Raw genomic sequence first — 18,879 nt, 5'->3', positions numbered from 1 at the left:
TCAGTTGGCGGTTGCCTCTGCACTGTCGCGCGCGTGATAACTGTTCCTTCCACACGCTGCTTCATTTGCTGTTCTCTAATAAACTGTATTTACACATGGTGCTTCCTCCCTTACTTCTGGTGACAGCAAAGACAATCAAGAAAATGTGCTCTGTGCCTAAACTCAGCCAAGAGCAAGTGCGGGCTTAACCTGGGCCATTTCAGCCGGCGCTGAATCAGAAGCGTGTTAATTGGGACGAGAAGTGTACGTAGCCCATGGGTAGGGCTTGCAGCTCTTAGAAGTTTGTGTCTCGTAACCACCTGGAAGTTTGGGTATATAAGCAGATGTGCTGGATTTTATTTATTTACTTGTCCTCCTAGCAGCCAGCTGCAAACTTAAAGGCTTCTCTGGGAGTTATTAACAGTTTTTGCTGCAATTTTATCTGGTTGGCTAGCCAAAAGCAAGCTTGGGGGCCGTGTTATTCTAGGAATATCCAGCGAGATGATCTGTTTACAGCAGAGGGCAAATCCTATGTAGAGTGTTGGAGGAAGAAGAGGTCCCTGAGGTTTGAGAGAGCTTGGTGGGAATTAGGAAATATGGCAGCAGTGGGGACAGGGTCACGTCCCAGCGGTCTTCAAGATCGCTGTGACGGAGGTGGCCGAGGTCGTCATGACAAAAGGGTCAGCTCGGGGAGCACGGTGGTGGTGGGACATGCTGGAAGTGCTGAACAGCTTGAAAAACTAAGTGGTCTGAGATGTTTCTTCTTTCCTTTTCTGCTCTGTTGAAAAGCAGAGTCCAAATGCAAAATCCTGTCTTAGGGCCCCAGCCTGCACGTTACTCTTGATTGAGCTAAGCAGCTGCTGGGGCTGAGAGGCAAACACAGCCCTGGTGCTTTAGGATGTTCCCAACACTGGGAATTTCTGGTGTCCCACATTTTACACCTAAAAGTGTGTTGCCTGAGCTTTCTTCTGCTCAACTGATATTATGGTCTTGTTCATCTGAGTCTGATTGTCTTTCCTTTGGGATAGGGGAATGTCTTGAGGGGTCCTTAGAGGGAGGGAGGGAATTAAGAGTGTTGGCTGTATGGTAATATGGGGGGAACTGTCAAAAATTGTGATTTTTTTTTTTTTTATTGTGAAACTGTGAATGTGACTCTAGAATCAGACTTTTTCCTTGGGGATTTTTTTTGGTGGGAATGCTACTGCCCAGACTTCAGGTGCTTTGTCCTGGCCATTTTCTCCAAGGGATACTCCTATATAATTACAGTCTTGGTGGCTCATAGACTGAAACTGGGCGGGGAGAGAAAATTGCAAAGGCACAAAAAGCAGTTAGCTTGTGGTTTCTGATGGAGCTAGCGCTTGGGCTGCAGCACGAGAATTGCTTTGTGTTTTGGGACTAGAGATGGGTGAGTGAATGCTGGAGAGTTGTTCAGGCAGTGTGATTTAACCTCTTTTTCCTCTTGATATATTATTTGCAAATGACCTACAACTTTTTTTTCTTTAAATAAAAGTATTTGCTATTCATCCTTGTGCAAATATCCTATGAGAATAAATGTCAGCCTTTGAAGACAAATGAGAGGGTTTCTGAAATCTGAAGCAAGTTATTTGTTACTAATGCGTAAGTGCAAGACCAAGTGAGAAAGGATGGGATGTGGCCCTCAATCCCTTCAGGGTGAAGACAACTCACCGGGTGGGGTTTGCAGAAGGTGGGCTACGCAGGGCCGTGCTCTGTGGTAACGTGAGCTGTTTTTAACCTGATGTTACTGTAGTCCTCCCTGTGGTCTGTGTGTCCATCTCCTCCAGATGCACTGCTTCTTCCACAGCTGCAGGCAGAGAGGGTGGGAGAGAGAGGAGCTGGCTGGAAAGGGGAGAGGGCAGCATTGCAGATGTCAGGCCACGGCATACTTGGATAATTTTAACTCGATCTCCCATCTTCTTTTCAGAAGAGGCTGCCTGAAAAATTGTCGTCAAGGATATCAGCCTAGGGTTTTTTCCATCCCAGTGCCAGGGAAAGGAGAAGCTGTTAGCAAAGGCGACTTGCCCTTTTCTATCTAAAATCGATGTCCCCCTTGTCACCAGTGCCGGTTGCGTTTGCAGCGGGTAACCTGTTGTCTGACCTCTGGTTTTATCATGCCTTTCTCGGCTGATGCCCAGGGGCAGGGGTGCAGCTCTGCACGCAGCGGGGTTGAGCCCCCGTGGCATTGCAGAGGCTCTTCGTTAGCTCCCTCCTCGCACATGTCCTGACGAGCCTGAGTGCTCGCAGTCATGCAGATGTGTGTGGGTCCGAGATGTGCCATACCTCATCCACCTACAGCCTGACTCCAGAATCATCTTCCTTTCTGCTCTGCTCCTTGGTTTCTTCCAGGCTCCCCTACTTCCAGATGAGGCGACGTAAATGGCATGCACTGGTTCAAGTACCGTGTACCTGTAGTGAATTAATTCACTGATGTTTATACACAGCTTCTTTTTGGCAAAACCACAGATGTGCTTGCCAAAGGGCCTCCCAGCGCTTCACGTGCTCTGTGGAATGGACGGGCTTTTCCCTGTGAAGGCTTGTTCAGGCTTTCCCTTCTTTCTAATGAGAGTCCCAAAGGACTACGCAGGGAGAACATGGGGGGAGTGAGGGAAGGAAAATTAATCCCATTTAAAGAAGTAATTTCAGTATTCCAAAACCTGCCTGGGAGATCTTACGCAGTCTGACTCTGGTGACATGCTGTGGGCTGGCTCCTATGAAATAACGATGAACTTCTCATTTTCAGTTGTTTCTTTGTTTTGATCTGTCAAGACAATCTTGCTCTACCTTGCCGCTGTTGTCACATAGAATGTGGAGCGAATGAGGATTTGTATGTGACAATGTTGCCTTCAGCCCATACTTTTCCTAGTCCTAAAAACTACTTATCATGCTTTTTAGACATGTTTGGAAAATGCTACAAGTTTGAAACCTCTGGACTCTGTATTCACCTGAGGTGCAAGAGTATACCCTGACAACCTGCTTGTTAAAGTTAGATGGTCAGAAAGTCTGACCAAGCTCAAAGCCCTGTAGGTCCATGCCATCTGAGGCAGCTTTTCTCAGGCCAGCATCTGTCGTGAAACTCAACTCCTCTGAAACGCAAGGGCTGCCCCTGCTCCAGGGGGAGCGCACCAGTGAGGGAAGCGAGCCCAGGACATCTCTGAGGCTGCCTCCAGAGGGAATTGTGGGGAGTGTCGGGGACACAGCCCTCCTCAGAGGGGGCTTTTCCCTCAGCATGTGTCTAGAAAGTTTAACTAACCATCCTAGCTGTGCATGTGGCTCTCTTAGGGGTCAAGTAGGGCCATTGCTGCAATGCTAGGGGTAAGCAAAAAGGACAATGTATGAAGTAGTGGGGGAGATGCTCTGAAATATGTCCTCTTAGTATACCAAAAATGCTGGTTTGAAAGTCCTTTTCTTGAGCTTGGCCTTTGTCACTAGGAGCAGCCAATATAGCTGCTGTGGTTCTTATTCCCTTTAATACTTGAAAATATTTCCCATGGGATTTCTAAATAACTCAGTGAGAGACTATATAGAAGGACAAAGTTGTTATTTTTAATTTTTTTTCTCCGAATTCTCTAAGTAGGCATATTTTACACAACCACACTCACTTTCTCATGGATTTCATTCATGCGTGCGCTCACACCCGTGCACTCACAAGTACCAAGGCATATGTCCACGTGGTCTGGCCAGGGTCACTTGTGTGACCCAGAGGACAAGAGGCAGAGGCTGCTGTGTCCTCATCACGTCCCTGAGGTTGTTCTTGGCAGGCAACAACACATCAGTCTGGGGTTGCTTTTCATACCCTTTAGGAGTTGATGTTTACAATTTTTTGCTTCACTGTTTTTTCTCATCCCTCATAATTCTCAGGCAAACTTAATGAATTTCTGTTCTCTTCTTTTTTCTCATAGTCTTGATATTTTATGACTCCAGTCCTGTTGTTCATCTTCTTGATACCTTATCCATAGGTCAGATTGTTCCTCCTCCTTTTGTTACTTGAATTAAATCACGGAAAGGGTGCAATTGGCACAATGGGCGCGTGCCATTCCTTTAACCCGTGCTCTGCCCACCCTTCTGGTGCCTGCTCGCTTGCTCTCACACACACATACACTCATATACACATGCACAGACTTCTACTCTGCCTTAGTTCATCACCAGTTTTAATACTTCTGGTACAAATCACTGCATGCAGACTCATGGAGTAACGTCTCTGGCCCCAGAGCTTTTCCTTCCGTGCCAGAACACGTCTCTGCGCATTGTGCGTGTTAGTAGTGGGGTTACTTTGAGTGCATGAAGCAGCCCCCAAAAATACTTGAATCCCTTCTAAGGGGCATAGCTCACACCGCCTCTCCCTGCGTCAGGTTTGCAGGCGGTGAGGCTGCTGAACATTGATTTGGTCATTTATGTAGAGGAAGGACATACAGGATATGGTCCAAAAGGATTTCTACACCTTAATTCTGTGTTTCCCAGCCCAGAGGCATGTGCTGTGCAATGAGCCTCGTGCGTTCAGTGTCTCGTGTCAGTGATGCCTACAGGGACCACCAGGTCTGCACCCCGCGTGTGGTGAAGCCATTGCCTTCAGGCTGGGTCATACTTGCAGCGTGTGTGGAGCAGTTCTGCCACAGGGTCCCGCTCCTGCGCTTGTGGTGTCCGCTGTTACTGGGCATCTACTGACGGTGAGAAAGTCTGTCCCACGTGTCCTGGGCACGTCTAATTTCACTGCCCAAGTACTGCAGGACTGCTCTGTGTACAGGTTTCAACTTGCCCATACAATCGTTTGCCTGGGACTTAGGGAAATTAGGCATCTGAGTTGGATCTGCTGCTCTGCCTGTGCTGCCTAGAGTAGAAATGCTGGGCAAGGAAGCAGAATCCTTTCCACACCTGTCTCCTTGCCCACACAAAATTTTCCAAGTAGAGCAAACAGATGTATCTGGGAGTCTTTGGTCCTGACGGTAATTTCTATTGTTAGTGTGTAAGGCAAGAGTTTACTTGACTCTCCATGCTCTACAAAGAAGTTGAGGCGGAAACCTTTTCACTGAGTGGGGGAGCTGGAGCTTTCCTGCTGGATTTGCCACAGGTGGATAAAGCTGTTCTCTGCCTTGTAGTGATTTCGTGTGAGTTGGTAATTTATCGTGCAAACTGGGTGGAAATTGTTGCAGCCGTAGAGGCCTCACGCCTGGGTGCATCGCGGCACCAGCGTGAGCATCAGCAGGGTGCCTTTCCTGGTGCTGGGGCAGACGTGCTGCGGTGGGTGGCTTTGCTGGCAGAGGTGGGAAAAGGTTGACTGCTAAATACTTGCTAAAAACTGCAGTGCTGATTCTTTAGTCATATAAAAATTGATGCCAGAGATGTTGGAAAGTCAGTAGGCTGTCCTAATATGTTGAATGTTTCAACAGAGATGTGATATTTCATATATACAGAGCGCTTGCTGATGTCACTTGAAAGTCATGCTCACCCAGCTACAGCAGGGATTATTTTTTTGCCTTCTCCAGCTTTTTTAGAGGAAAGGGCAAAAATTAATTGTATGCGTGTGATAATCCAAAGAAAATAAATGCCAAACAATCTCTGAAGTTATTTCCTTTCTATACAATGAATAACTGCTGCATATGGAGTTGTGCGCTATGCACCAGTGACTTTATAAAATATAATTTTATAATTTGGACACCTCTTTCTGATTTCATATAGAAGTTGTTCTCTTAGTTAATTTTTTTTTTAATCTGATACTAACCTAAGCAATGCAATCGAAATGCCAAAGCCTTACCTATCTAATGCAGACTTCCCGTTTCTATAGCAACAAAACTCGTCCTTGTACTTAATGAAGGAATATTGGATTGTGAGTAACTGTGACTTTAAGGTTTAGAAAAACAAGCAGAACTGCTTTATATTTGAAGATTAGAGAAATAAAACGGAAGTGACCTCTTTGCATAGAGTAAAAAAATCACCTAGGCTTGGGATACTTCATTAGTAAGAATGAAACCATATTAGTGTCATAAGGAGCTCTGTGTTTTAATCTTGTTTTCCTAATTAAAATGTAAAAGCCTTTTATAGCAAGTGAGAGTCTTTGAGGTTTTTTTTCCCCCCTTTCTTTTCCAAAGCTGCTGTGTTTGTGGTTAAGCTAATGAAAATCTGGACTGCCTCGCAACAGATACATTTTCCTTCTGTATTGGCAAAAATCCATTGATAGTTTTTGTCATTGGATGAAAAGAAAGGGGGAAAAAAAAGTGTGGTGTTTAATCCTACATTTGATCTACAAGCTAGTTCCTGGTCAGCTAGTTTAAATCTGTGTTACAGAGATAAATGCTGAACAAGCTACAGATGAGAGAGTGAATGAAGGAGCAGCTGTCATCTCTTCCTATTATCTTACAGCTTTTCAATTACAATTTTAACAGCCGTTAAATTCTAATTTAAAACAATCATAGGAAACATCCCAAGGAAAAGCCACAATACTGACAGCAACATATCATGAATGTTTACGAGCCTATGTTTCTGTATCACCATGCCTATAAGTACTACACAACATTTGTGGCAGGTTTATTGTGCTTAATTATTAATCTATAGAAGTGAATGTGGGCAAATGGGAAATACGAAATAGGAGCTTCTATTGCAATCTTAAGTGGTGAAGAAATTGTCCGAATATATTTCCACAAGGCAGTCCAATTTTTCTGCTATTTTTTCTGGGATTTTTCTATGTTGTTTTTTTTTTTTTTTTAAAGCTGTGATTCTGATAAATTCATCTTCATTTCTGAGGACTGAATAAAGGTAGCCAGAATTCAGGGTTTAAGGAAGCTTTACATCTACTGAACTCACTTGTCACAAGGCAGCTGAGATGACCAACGATGACAGTGATGGTAGTAAATTGCCCCACAGCAAAAGGAAGGATGGAGGATAGGATAAGACAGATGGAAAGCTGGCTCATTTGAAAGTTGATCAAGATTAGCTATTGCGAAAACAAAAAGCAAACCCAGAAACAACCCACTCAGCAAAATCCAGCTTGAAACTGGCTGAGTCGTAGCATATTAAACTGTGGGCAGGTGGCATCCCGTATGAGCTGGGAGCCTGTATCCTGCTGAGAGCTGTGCTCTTCTGCCTCCCAGCAAACTGATTGGAAAGGCACACGGTGTCTCTGAGAAGTGTGAAAAGGCTCGACCTAAAAGCTCTGGATTGTGTTTTTACCCTACATTCCCTTTTAAAAACAAGTATCTTACAATTTGGTAAAAATTGCTGCTTCTCTAGGCAGAGACCAAAGGAAAGCTGACAACGAGGATACAGCAGGTCTGCAGGAGATGCAATAAGTGTATGGAAGTTTCAGTGTTTGCGCCACAGCCAGCTGTTAATGGGCTTCTCTATAGCTGCTAGGGTATTTGAAGCCTAAATACAGGAGGAAAAAAGATTTATGTGATTGTGCATAACTTTGGCCAAAGGTCTTGAAGGATATTAACTCCCTGAAAGTTTCCTAAAGAGGTACTCCATGGGTGCCTTTGCTGCTGGGGGGCTAACGTGTTCGCATGCGCTTTGTGTTGCAGGGATAGAGCTCTGTCCTCCGGGGCACCGGTTCATGATCACCATGGTGGCAAGCTTCATCGAAATGGCGGGGCAGTTCCTGATGCCGGGGCTGGCTGCCCTCTGCAGGGACTGGCAGGTCCTCCAGGCAGTCATCATCTGTCCTTTCCTGCTGATGCTGCTTTACTGGGTGTAAGTATTTCTTCCTCCTGTCGGGTCAAAGACAACATGAGCTCCTGATGTTGGACTTGGGAGGTGCTTCACTGTCAGGAAGCGTGTGTGCTTCACAAGATATATGAGCCTTTCCCTTTATTCTTCCATTCACATTTTGCAAATATGTGACTTTGAAATAAGAAATAATAACTTTATAATTTGCTCTAGCATTCACATAGGTTACATGCTGCGACATGGCGGGAACTCAGGAGATGGTCCTCTTTCACGTACTTCGCTATTATTCTGGCTGTCACTTCCCCTTTAAAGATGAAAACAATTATTGAGAGGATGCGTCTCAGCCTCGCTGTTGTCAGATTGTGGCTGCACAGCTAAATTTTCCTTTAAAACCTGTATTGTGGTTCTGAGCTGTCACTGTTGGTTTCTCTGGCCTGGGTTAGCCAAGCTAGGTTAAAAATAACACGTGTCAGCTCTTGAACAAGCGCACTTGGACTTCTTGTGTGCATGAGGTAGCCAGCCCTGAACTAGACTGCCTGCTCGATTTTGCCCAAATTAGCGCATGCTGTGTTGAAGCCTGGGTGGCTGGTCTGCGCCGGGCAGTGGGTCGGGATCGTTCCCACAAGGAATCCTTCCCTCCTGGCTGCTCCCACTCCTCTCTGCCTGCTGCACCGTGGCGTTGGTACGGCTATCCTGAGAGAAGTAGGGCGGCTCTCACCTTGGGGATGGTGCCAGGTCCATCCCCACCAGGACTTTATAAACCTCCCAAAAAGTCTTTCTTTGTTGTTCTGTCTTAATAGTGACACGCAGTGGCGGCATAACACAACGGAGGCTTATGAGAGCAGTGTTGTACAAAACCATAACAGTAAGAACACGCTAGATCATTCGTTTTAAAGATAACACTAACAAGACTAAAATATTCCGTTGCTGTACACTGAGAAAAATGAGGAAAAAAGGCCACTGCACTGTGCAGGACCAAGTTGTTTATGTACCGTGGGGGGCCGAGCTGCTAGTTATAATGCCTGACAAGTTGCAACATGTGAAAACTTGTTACAGTATGTAAGAATTTTTAACACTTATCTATTTTTCTATTAATGCATGAAGGCCTTACAGAGTTCTGCTGTGTTCATGGTGGTAGCCCTCAGTGGGGCTTTCTTTACTTATACCCAAGGTAGACATGCCATGGCTTGGGCTGAGGGCAAAATGAAGCACACAATAGAAAGTTACAAGTCCTTTCAAGATAATGGCTTTTTTTTTTCCCCTGTTTTCCAACTTATAACATCTAAATAGTCTTATCTTGTCAGTGTTAATCTTGATGATGACTAACCAAGAGTGTTCTTAATGTGCGATACTATTCTCCCAAACCTGCCGTACATTATACACATGCAAACACATGCAGGTCTACTCCAACACCTCCTGTTGAGATGCCCACCAGCTGAAATGCCTTACATCCACCACTGGATAGAAGCCACTATCAAATATAATGTTTATAGATATTTGTGTCCAGAAGGACAGTATAATAGTGTGAAGACTCCTAACGAACACAGCAGACGACATGGACAGCAGTAACCCCTCTGCTGTCTTCTGGAGATAGCACGTCTTCCAGGTGGCTGAGTCAGGGTCTCGTACATTCCTGTTGAGAGGTCGTCCCTGGGTGATATTGAAAGCAATAGGAAATGCTAACATTTATTTCCTAATCTGCAAGCGCTTTGTGGCTTTTTGGCTGGATGGGACAGGCAGACCACACAAATAGATCCCCCTTATATAATGTGTGATATGACAGCTTGATAAATAGTGGTAATAGCCAAAGTAACAGGATTTGCATTGCCCAGGGTTTTTGCATTTGCAGAAATGGACTCTGGTTAGGACGCCTGTTTAATTATACTGTCGGTACAGTATGCACTTTTCTCTTAGGCTTTTCTCTTCCATCTGTTGCATATTCTCTGGAAAGTGCTACCGTTTTATTACCTCTTTCCTTTTCTCCCCTCTTCCCCCGGCATTATGTTGGGGAACAGAGTGTGGACCCTCAGCATATGCTACAGATGAAGGAAGAAAACTAACTGATTTGTAATAAAAGAACTGGAAAACTGCACTGCTCGTTAATTCCCCGTCATGTACCCAAAGCAGCGAGTTCAATAACAGATGCTGTGATAGCCCCTGTGCTGCCTCCTCCTTCCTCCTTCCTCTCTTTACTTCCATCTCGTGCTGTGAGAGCTGTTTACCCCTCCGGGCTGGGGCGTAGCCCTCTCCCACCTATAGATTTGCTCTGCTCCCAGCCATGTGCCTGTGGCAGGCTATACCATCCCTAGGAGGTGGGTGGCTGAGCAGATCGGGAAGCTGGGCATGGATGGGGAGAAAGGGGGAAGCAGCAGATTTGTCTAGGAGGGATGGGCTGGTGGGCTGGGACACTTGCAAATCAAGCAGATGCCTTTGCTGAGCTCTCAGGTCGTTCGGGGAGGGCAGAGGGGCACCCATATAAGCCAGACGTGAGCACAGGGGTTGGTGACAAGCGTATAAAAATAAGTTAACAGAAGTTAGGCTCCTTTCAAAGTTTGCGTGTGCTAGAGCCATGAGGGAAGGGGAGCTCCAGTTACACAGAGGCATTATTTCCTCTCCCTTGGACACAGGAAGCTCCTGAGAGAACCATGCCATGAACGTCAGCAAAGGCATCAATAATATGAAATAAACTCCTGCTTCACTCTAACCAAAACTGAAGAACTAGGAAGGGGTGGCCAGTTCTTTTCTGGTGCTGTTAGATAGGATTTACCCTCACCAAGACGCAAAGTTGTAATAACTGGCCTTGTTGCCCTGGGGCAGACCCCAGATTGACACACTATACAATTTCCATGGGCATGGGTGTGCTCTGCATCTGGACAGGATCACGGTTCTCCTTCCAGCTATGTGTGGTACCTGCCTGGCCTTTTTCTGTCTGTCAAGGATTCTTCTCTGCTCTTAGGATTTCTCAGGCTTAGGATCTTTCTTACCAGTGTCCCTCCCACTCTTTCCCCTCTCCTCTCCCAAGTAGCAGCTGTGTAACAGGAGACGAACATTTCCCTCTATCCACCCACCCCCTGTTCTTTTCTTCGACTGCAAAAGGCTGGTCCTTTCCTCACTGATGGAGGAGGTAGAAGATTATTGACCAGGTGTCCACAGTCAGCTCGGCACAGTGATCTGGGTGATTGTCCACACTTGGCAGAAAGCTAAGTTCAATTAGTGTTCAGTGCCAGGTGATAAAGCACAAGGTTGTGACCAAATTTCTGTGCAGAAGTCCCCAGGGACCAGGGGGTTGGCTTTTTTGTTGTTGTTGGTTTTTTGGCTTTTGAGTTTGTGATGGTGCTTGGCTTGGCAGCAGGAGGTGCAACAGTAGGTGCGTACAAATGACCCTTGGCAGCAGGGTCCATACTCCACAGGTGAGCTCAGGCACTTGCACAGAGACGGGGCGGCCAGCACTTCGCCTTGCCGTGCCTGATAACCTGGGCTCAAAGCAGCCCAGGAGTTTTTAAAGATCCCTAAATGAACCTCCCACTGCTCGCACTGAGTAATGGAGCAGCTGAAAGATGTGAGGCTTCAGCACTTCCAGTTTGAGGAACCTGTAGGAGCTGGAAGGCAGAGACAGCGTTGGTCCCTGCGATGCCCGTCCCTGTGGCTTTCTTCCTTCCCTAGGAACAGGTGCTCCCCATAGGACTTGTCATTTGGGACCTGGAAGCAGACCGTTCAAAAAGTGCAGCTTTTAGACTAGTGGCTGAGGCTGTCCCTTCTCTGGAGCCAAGCATGGGGAGATTTTGCATTCAAAAAATTCTTGATTTTTCAAAACACGCACTTGCAGTACAGGACTTTCTGCAGGAGGATATGCCAAAGCATCCATGCAGCACCAGTGGTAGTAAATAAGCTGTCAAGCTGAATGGCTGTCATCACGGCTGTTATATATTTTTATTACCTGATATCATTTGGATTGCAGTCTGCCTGACTTCTCTCTTTTTTTCTTCTTCTTCAAAAAAATAACACTTTCTCTATCTAGGATGGAGGTTTCTCTAAGCTGTCTTCCAAATTGCATCAGCCTTAAAAGATAGTACCATAATGGTGCAATTGCCTGGTCCACTGCTTAGAAGTATAAGAACTGAGGCAGCATCCACAGCAAAGATCAGTGCTTTGTGAAGGAAATTTGAGGTTTATTATATATTTGAAGTTAAAAGTAGTTATTAAATTTGTTTTTAGAAATGTCTTTTGGAAGATTAGTTGAAAATGAGGCTTAAACAAGAAAGAAGAATATGCTTGGAGTCAGATCTGAAAGTTTTCATATCTATAGAAGTATGGGAGGTTTTGTTTGTTTGTTTTAAAATTTTTTTTTTAGTTCTGTATCAAAATAAACTCATCTGAAAAAAAGGAAGAATGATCACTTAAGCTAGTGACTCAGGTGAATATCAGCACTTGAAGGAAACAACCAGATGGAAAATAAACTTTTTTATTTTGTAACTCTGTGTGCATGTGTATATTTTTAAGGCAACTAACCTAACACAATATTGGTTTTGCTAGGGGAAGCTTTTAGAGCAATAACTGAATGTTGCCTGGAGCATACACAATACTGACCTGTATAAAAGAATGGCTTAAAGTCTGCATATGTGGGAGAAGATTTTTGACATGTTTAAAAAAATCTGCTCCATTAGAATCGTAAAAAGTAATTCTTCTCTTTCCTCTCTCCATCTTTACAAGAGAATCCAAATCACTTCTGTCGGCTATTTTCCTTCTTTGGTCTGAATTATCATGTGTTAATTGCATACCTCATTCATTGCCTGCTTGGCAGCAAATGTCTATTGCAGAGAGTGCTGCCTCCTTCTCCCAGTTCTCTCAAGATTGTATTAATGCACAGAACACCTCCAACATTATAAAACTCTAATATGTCCTATTTCTAGGTGATAAGATAGTTCCTAGATCATGTGAGAATCAGTGTAAAAGAAAATGTCATTAATTTACACATTCTGAATCTGTTTTCCCTCTTATTTGTTTCATAAGTGATTCTTCTGCTTTTTGAAAACAGTTATGTAGCTCATGAACGGTTAAATGAACAGCTAAACACTATCAGTTCTTCCTCTGATAGAAACTTGGAAGCGACCCTAACGTGTTTTCCATCTTTGAAGTATTTTCCCAGAGTCCCTTCGGTGGCTGATGGCTACGCAGCAGTTTGAGGCATCCAAGGAACTGATCCTTCAGTTCACGCACAAGAACAGGGTGAACACGGAAAGTGACATCAAAGGAGTGGTGCCTGGTGAGTAGGACAGACAGACAACCGCAAATCCCTCCATTCAGATGAAGTTGCTTGCGTTTCACTAATGGCTGCACATGGCATTGCTGCCCAGAATTAAATAATCCATTTACTGCCTGTAAAATCATCCTGTTCATTCATTCATTCATTCATTTTGCTTTTCTTGAAAAACAATTCCAAACTCCAGCACTGTGTTTAAAATTACTTGGCCTGTTGAACAGTCCTAGTAATTATAGTCTCATCTTGCAGTGCCATATGTCTTTAGAGACATCTCTTGAAGAATTTTACCATGGCTACAGAGTGTGCCTTCAGCCCTGTGTGCCTCTGGAAACTGTGTTTTAAGGAGGCTGCTCGCTGGGATCCTGCCCATCACGCAACACTTATTTTGTTGGTTTGGAGAAGCGGCAGCACTTGAACCCCCAATTCTGAAGTGCCAGACCTAAACCACGTTGCAGTTTCTCTTTAAAGCCTTGCTCCAAGAGACATTTTGCTTTCCTGTCCTGCATCCTCTGAGTGACACTGCTCTGGGGATGGGGGTCCTCCAAGCCGCAGCAGTAGGGTGCAGTTTTTGGTCGAGAGTCTAAATTATTGGTTCCTTGGTTTACTGATCCTTTTAGAAAGAGCTGACCCCTCTTGTCATCAGGATTGTCACTGAAATAGCCGTACTCCTGTCTCGCAGGGTGCTTTGCAGAAGAGACTGTGTGTGTGTGGCTCTAATTACAACGAAGGCAAAGAGTTTCTGGATCTTCATCTCACTGGTGCACCTGTCAGATTTGGTTCAGGGTCCCCTCTTCCTTCTCACAGGCCTGACGGTGCCCGTAAACACCCATTTTGCACCGTCACTTGCAATCTGTATCAGACTACCCACTAGTCAGAAAACAGTGGAAATGTTTCTTTTTTTTCCCACTTTTTCAAACCCTACGTGCTCTGACCCCAGGGGCTGCAGAAAGACCTCACCCAGTAGCTCTGCCCACGGGTAGGGGTGATGCTTCCTGCGCTTGGCGGGTACTCGCTGTCAGATGTCTCTGGGGTAACTGTAGCTTCCATCAGTCAGTGCTAAAGGCATCAGTCAGCACTGGAACAGACTTCGTCCAGAATAGAAAAAATGTCACCGTTAACATCAGTGCCTAATGAATGAAGCAGTCTTCATCAGTGAGGGGTGAAAAAGTCTGATTTGGGTCTGTGGTATTCATACCCAGGTCACTGCTGTGATTTCTGGTGCAGTTGGCAGTCTGGCGTTAATTAGCTTGTTTGCACGTAATTGTGTCTGTCCTGGATCTGCGTCGCACACAACATGGCTTTGGAATGGAAATGCCATTTTTCTGGTAAAGTTCTGAAAAGCATAGGGATATATGAGCAGCCATTAACCTGGTGACCTTCATCCCCCCCACATCCTTTTTGCAGATCTTCCCCAGAGTAAATGATGGATCTTGGAGAAAACCTATCTCTGAGGCAACAAAATGTCTCACAATTGGAGTTTCCCAACAAACTCTAAATTTGGCTTTTCTCAGCTAGTCAGCTTCTTGAATTTGCAGGTGAAATTAAATGTATTTTGGGGGAAAGAAAAAATAAATTACCTGAGTTTCCTTTAAGGAAAATGATAAAGATGCAACTGTGTGCTAGAGGGATTTATTTAAGCCATGTGTAATGATATTGTCCATGGAGGAATGCTAAGTATCAAAAAGGTTTTATGGCTATTATTTGCGACTGATTACTTTTTCCAGCAGTTTCGTGGTAGGGGTACACTCCTGTTTAAGGAGGGACTCCCTTTCATGTGGAAAACAGGGTGTTATTACACATCTTGATGCTGTGGATTCTCTGCCTGCAAATACATTAGATATAGCAGTTGTCAGTATATCACCCCTTGCAAACTTTAAGTGATACAGAACATGGTCATTTCTGTCTCCTTGTTGATGCTGGATTTGTTGGGCATATTGCTGGAGTTTTTTATTGTTTCTTCCCTCGCTTTTTCTCTTTAAACTCTCTCTGCAGCCCCACTTGTTAAGGCTTTCCTGACCCAGCTCTGTAGGGACGCTGCATTTCTGTAGGGAGAGTAAGAGAGGAGCAGTATCAAAAGGATGAAATGAGCGTAACTAAAAATTTTGGAAGGAAGGACCTTCTCTCTCATTCTGGGTGCACGGGAGTGTTGATGGTCTGAGTGGGGACAGGAGAAAAGTAGAAATCCCAAATGAAGAATGTGATCAAACCACAGGCCATGTGTCTCCAGTGGGTCAGTAAGCAGAAGAAAGCATTTCTCTGCTTTTGTGTGTTATAATCACATACCCATAGTTGCTGTAGCAAGGAGTGAGTAAAAAGCTGGTACTTCTCTGGCAGAAAGGGTGCTGTGGAGCCTGATGCAGATATCCCCTATTTCCCTTTGACTCCATTGTTGAGCTTTCCTATCTGCGTGGAGGGGGTTTTGTTTGTGATTTGTTTTATTCTTTGTTTTCCATCTGAAAAGGCTGGAAACTGTTTTGCTCTAGTTAGGGGCCATTGTGTTGCTGTTTATTATTCCTCGCTGCATTGTCGTAACAGCCTCCTGTGATTGAATTACTCCCAGTACAATTAAATGATAAACCGCTCACTTGCAGTCCCTTCCAGCTGGTAACCCCACTGTAATTTTACTCATGTGTACCAGTCAAATTAGTGTATCCTATATAACAGATAACTGCAGGAGTTACAGTAGTTTCATGTGTACCCATTTTGGCAGCTGATGCGAGTTCCATAATAAAGAGAAGTAGCAATCAAGTGGGTGAAGTATTTCTGGGATGGAAGAAAACGCAATTTTTAATTGCTGTCCAAGCAATGAACAGGCTTATTTTCCTTTCTGAAGAATCACACCATTCCCATTGCCTGCTGAAAGCTTTTACTGGTCCATTTGGCTACGCTCCCATAGTGGAAAGTGCCACTAACCTTCTATAAGGCCTCTTTGCTCCACAGGGAGGTGGCCCACATATTGGGTGGGAAAAAAGGAAGCAAAATTTGTCTGCTGTTTTTGAATCAATCCATAGGGTGGGAGCAGTTTGCCAGTGCTCTTCTGGGAGATGTCTCTAAAGAGAACAACTAAATGTCTGGACGGTGGTCCAGCTGCAGTTGAAAGGTCCGGCAGCTGTGTTAACAACCCATGTCTGGAGAAAATCAGCATGGGCAGTTGATGGGCAACGCTCAGCCAGCCAGAGAGTATGCATGGCAAACAAATTAAAGTGAGACAAGGGATGTTGATAGGAGTCCAGAGTGTTATAAATTAACATTGCCCTTATCTTCTCAGTAACCTGCCCCAGGGGTGTAACGTAGTGTGTTGTTGGTTGCAAAACCAAAGGAGAGCTGCCTCCTTGACAGCTTTAAGTGGCTTTATTTTTGAGTGATAGATGCACGTTGTGATTTTTGGCAGGAATAATTAGCCTTCATAAAGAGATTTTTGGTTTTATGTGGTCATATTTTCTTCTTTAATGCTTAAGAAATCTAGGTGTGCTAATTAGACGTGGTTAAATCATCCCTATTGTTTTGAGTCTCAAAATTTCACCAGTTGGCTCAAGACTTTACCCTGTTTTAGAAAGAAATGTTTAATTTTGTATCAAGGGAATGATTTTTATCCAACTGCATATTGAAATATCATTTGTAAAACAGGCTTGGTGAGTTTTATTGACAAATATTTCAAAACATTATCCCAAAAAGTCAGCTTCAATCATGAGCAAATGAAATATTTTGATAATATTAATTCAGTACAGCTTTTTCACTGCCAGTTTCTCCAAAAACTTCCCCATGTCTTCCCTGTTCCCCTGTGGAACAAGAAACAAATACATATTTCAGTGCAGCTGCAGGGCAGTCATTTTGACCTGAGTGAAAGCAAGCTAAGGAAGCATGGAGATCTGTTTAAAGAACAGGAGAAAAGAACATTTTGGGGAATTGGAAATCTGAAAGCACCAACTGTCCTTACACCTTTTAAAGGTGTGTTGAACGTTAGGTGGCTTTCGTTATTTTGGTAAGATGCATGTTTTTTCTTCGTGTGGGGCGAAGGGTCTGTTGGCTGGAGCGGATCTCCCCTGCACCAGCACCTGGCCCTGCCGGTGTGTTTGGCTGTGCTGGGAAAGGCACCACTTGGGAAGCCGTACCAGGAGTTGCCCGAGTGTCAGACTTGATGCTTCCATGGAAACTCCCCCTTGTGTGGTTCTCCTTCTTTTTCCCTGTGGTGGGAGACATTTCAGGTGGTCTGTAACAGAAAAATAACTGCTTGACCAGGCTGAATAACAAAACCTCCTTTCTGCTCATCTGTAGATGAAAATCAGAGTGCTCCTGCGGACAGACAGGTTATAGCTGTTCCTTTCCAAGGTTCCTTTCTAAGCTTAGATAAATAATATTTGTAATTACAAAAGTGGCCAGCAAAGATCAAGCATTCATATAGATGCAAAGACTTTAGCGTGCAGGACATGTTGTGGAGAGGAAGAAGGGCTACAGTGCTGACAAGTACTGTGTGTGCATATGTGTGTGGATTGCGGTTAGGAAAGCTGTGGTTTTCAGGGGCTTTCCTTTTAATAAAAAAAAAAAAAAAATTATCATTCACCTTTCTTGCTACTGAGCAACATGCTTCCATGACTTTTCTTTTATAAATAAGCTAGTTCCCTGTTTTGTTTTGGTATTTTTTTTTTCCTAAGCCTGAGGCTTGGATCTATGTACTTGCATGCTTTTTTTTTTTTCATTGGGTAAATAGCAGAGGGAAGGGTGAAAAAGCCTTATGTCTGAAAGTCAGTCTCTTTCCCTAATAGAAAAGATTAACTCTCCCTACAAAGCTTTACTCATACCCTTAGACAATTACACCTACAACTGCGCCACTGTTTTAAAGCTTGTGGTGGATGAAGAGCCGGGTGTATTAGCTAGAGAAAGAAAACAAGTTCCCTGGTCCCGTAATGCAGGTATCTCCATGTGATGCTGCTACGTACAAACCTGCCAGATGTGTTCCTTTACTAGATCCTGTTTCTTGGTTGTTTAATGTTGCCAAACTTAAATATCCCGTGCAAGTCCCAGGGGGCAGTCAGGTAAATGTGGGAAATTTAGTTAAAACAGTTCAAGGTGCTACTTGAAGGCATCCTTTAAGTCTTACAAAGGACTGTGTGTCAGCCACAGAGATTTCCATCTCACACAAAACCAGCCAGTGATTTCTGTTGCCCTCTTGTATGTTAAATCAGCTTTCAGGAGGGGCTGGATTTCTTCTGGTGGTTCCTTGTTGTCCAGGAGCAGGAACCGATGGAGTATGTGCAACTCTTTAGGGACAAGCAGTACATGATAAATAGTGAGTAACAAGAATAAAACTGATCACTGCAAGTCCTCTTCTGCTGGCTAGGTCTACAGGAATGGAAGAGGAGAGCCCGTGCATGCCCTGACTGTATCCTTGGTGAGGGCTGTAGTAACCTCTGACAGCAGCAGGGTTTGGGGGGGACAGGGGGAAAAGGGAGCGCTCTACTGAGGCCTTTTGGTGCCACTGGGAAAAGCGAAATACACTAGAAAAGTTAAAAAAAAAAAAAAGGCGGAGGGGGTGTCAGCCTCTATTTAAGCTTGAATGACTCTTTCTCACTAGTTCAGTCCTCCGCAGACCCTCGCTGGCTGCGCTCCAGCCTGTCACAGCTGCTTTGTGCCCGGCTGGCACACTGGCTCTTTGTCCGCAGTGCTGCTTTTCCTCCCGGAGGAGCCGGCTTTACGGGGCAGGAACCACGTGCGGGGGGCTGGCAGCGAGCCCTGGTGCTGCCCCGGCCCATGTGCTCCGAGAGCGGGGAGAGAGGATGGGTGAGTCTGGGTGTGGATGTGAGGGGTAGGAGAGGAGACCTCGGGAACCAAGTGGAGGCGGAGAGCAGTAAGAGGGGACCAGTGGACAGAGAAGAGAGGGAGTAAGAGAGTGAAAAGAGTTGTGGGAGAAAAGAATAAAAAAGTTGGAGGGGCTTAGCGGGGCAAAGGTAGAAGGGATGGCTGTAGAG

At 44.8% G+C, this 18,879-nt stretch overlaps 1 protein-coding gene across 1 annotated transcript in view; it reads left to right on the top strand.

Annotated features, from left to right (window-relative positions):
• SLC22A23 (solute carrier family 22 member 23) overlaps positions 1-18,879 on the top strand; it is a 120,495-nt gene that overhangs the window by 76,980 nt on the left and 24,636 nt on the right. The window contains 2 exon segments of the mRNA XM_030041836.2: positions 7,509-7,677; positions 12,789-12,916. Of these exon segments, the coding sequence (XP_029897696.2) occupies positions 7,509-7,677; positions 12,789-12,916 (297 nt within the window).

This window comes from Aquila chrysaetos, chromosome 18, assembly GCF_900496995.4.
Source record: "Aquila chrysaetos chrysaetos chromosome 18, bAquChr1.4, whole genome shotgun sequence".
Lineage (NCBI taxonomy): Eukaryota > Metazoa > Chordata > Aves > Accipitriformes > Accipitridae > Aquila > Aquila chrysaetos.
Note: the sequence above shows the minus strand (reverse complement) of the source record. Positions and strands in the feature narration are given on the sequence as shown.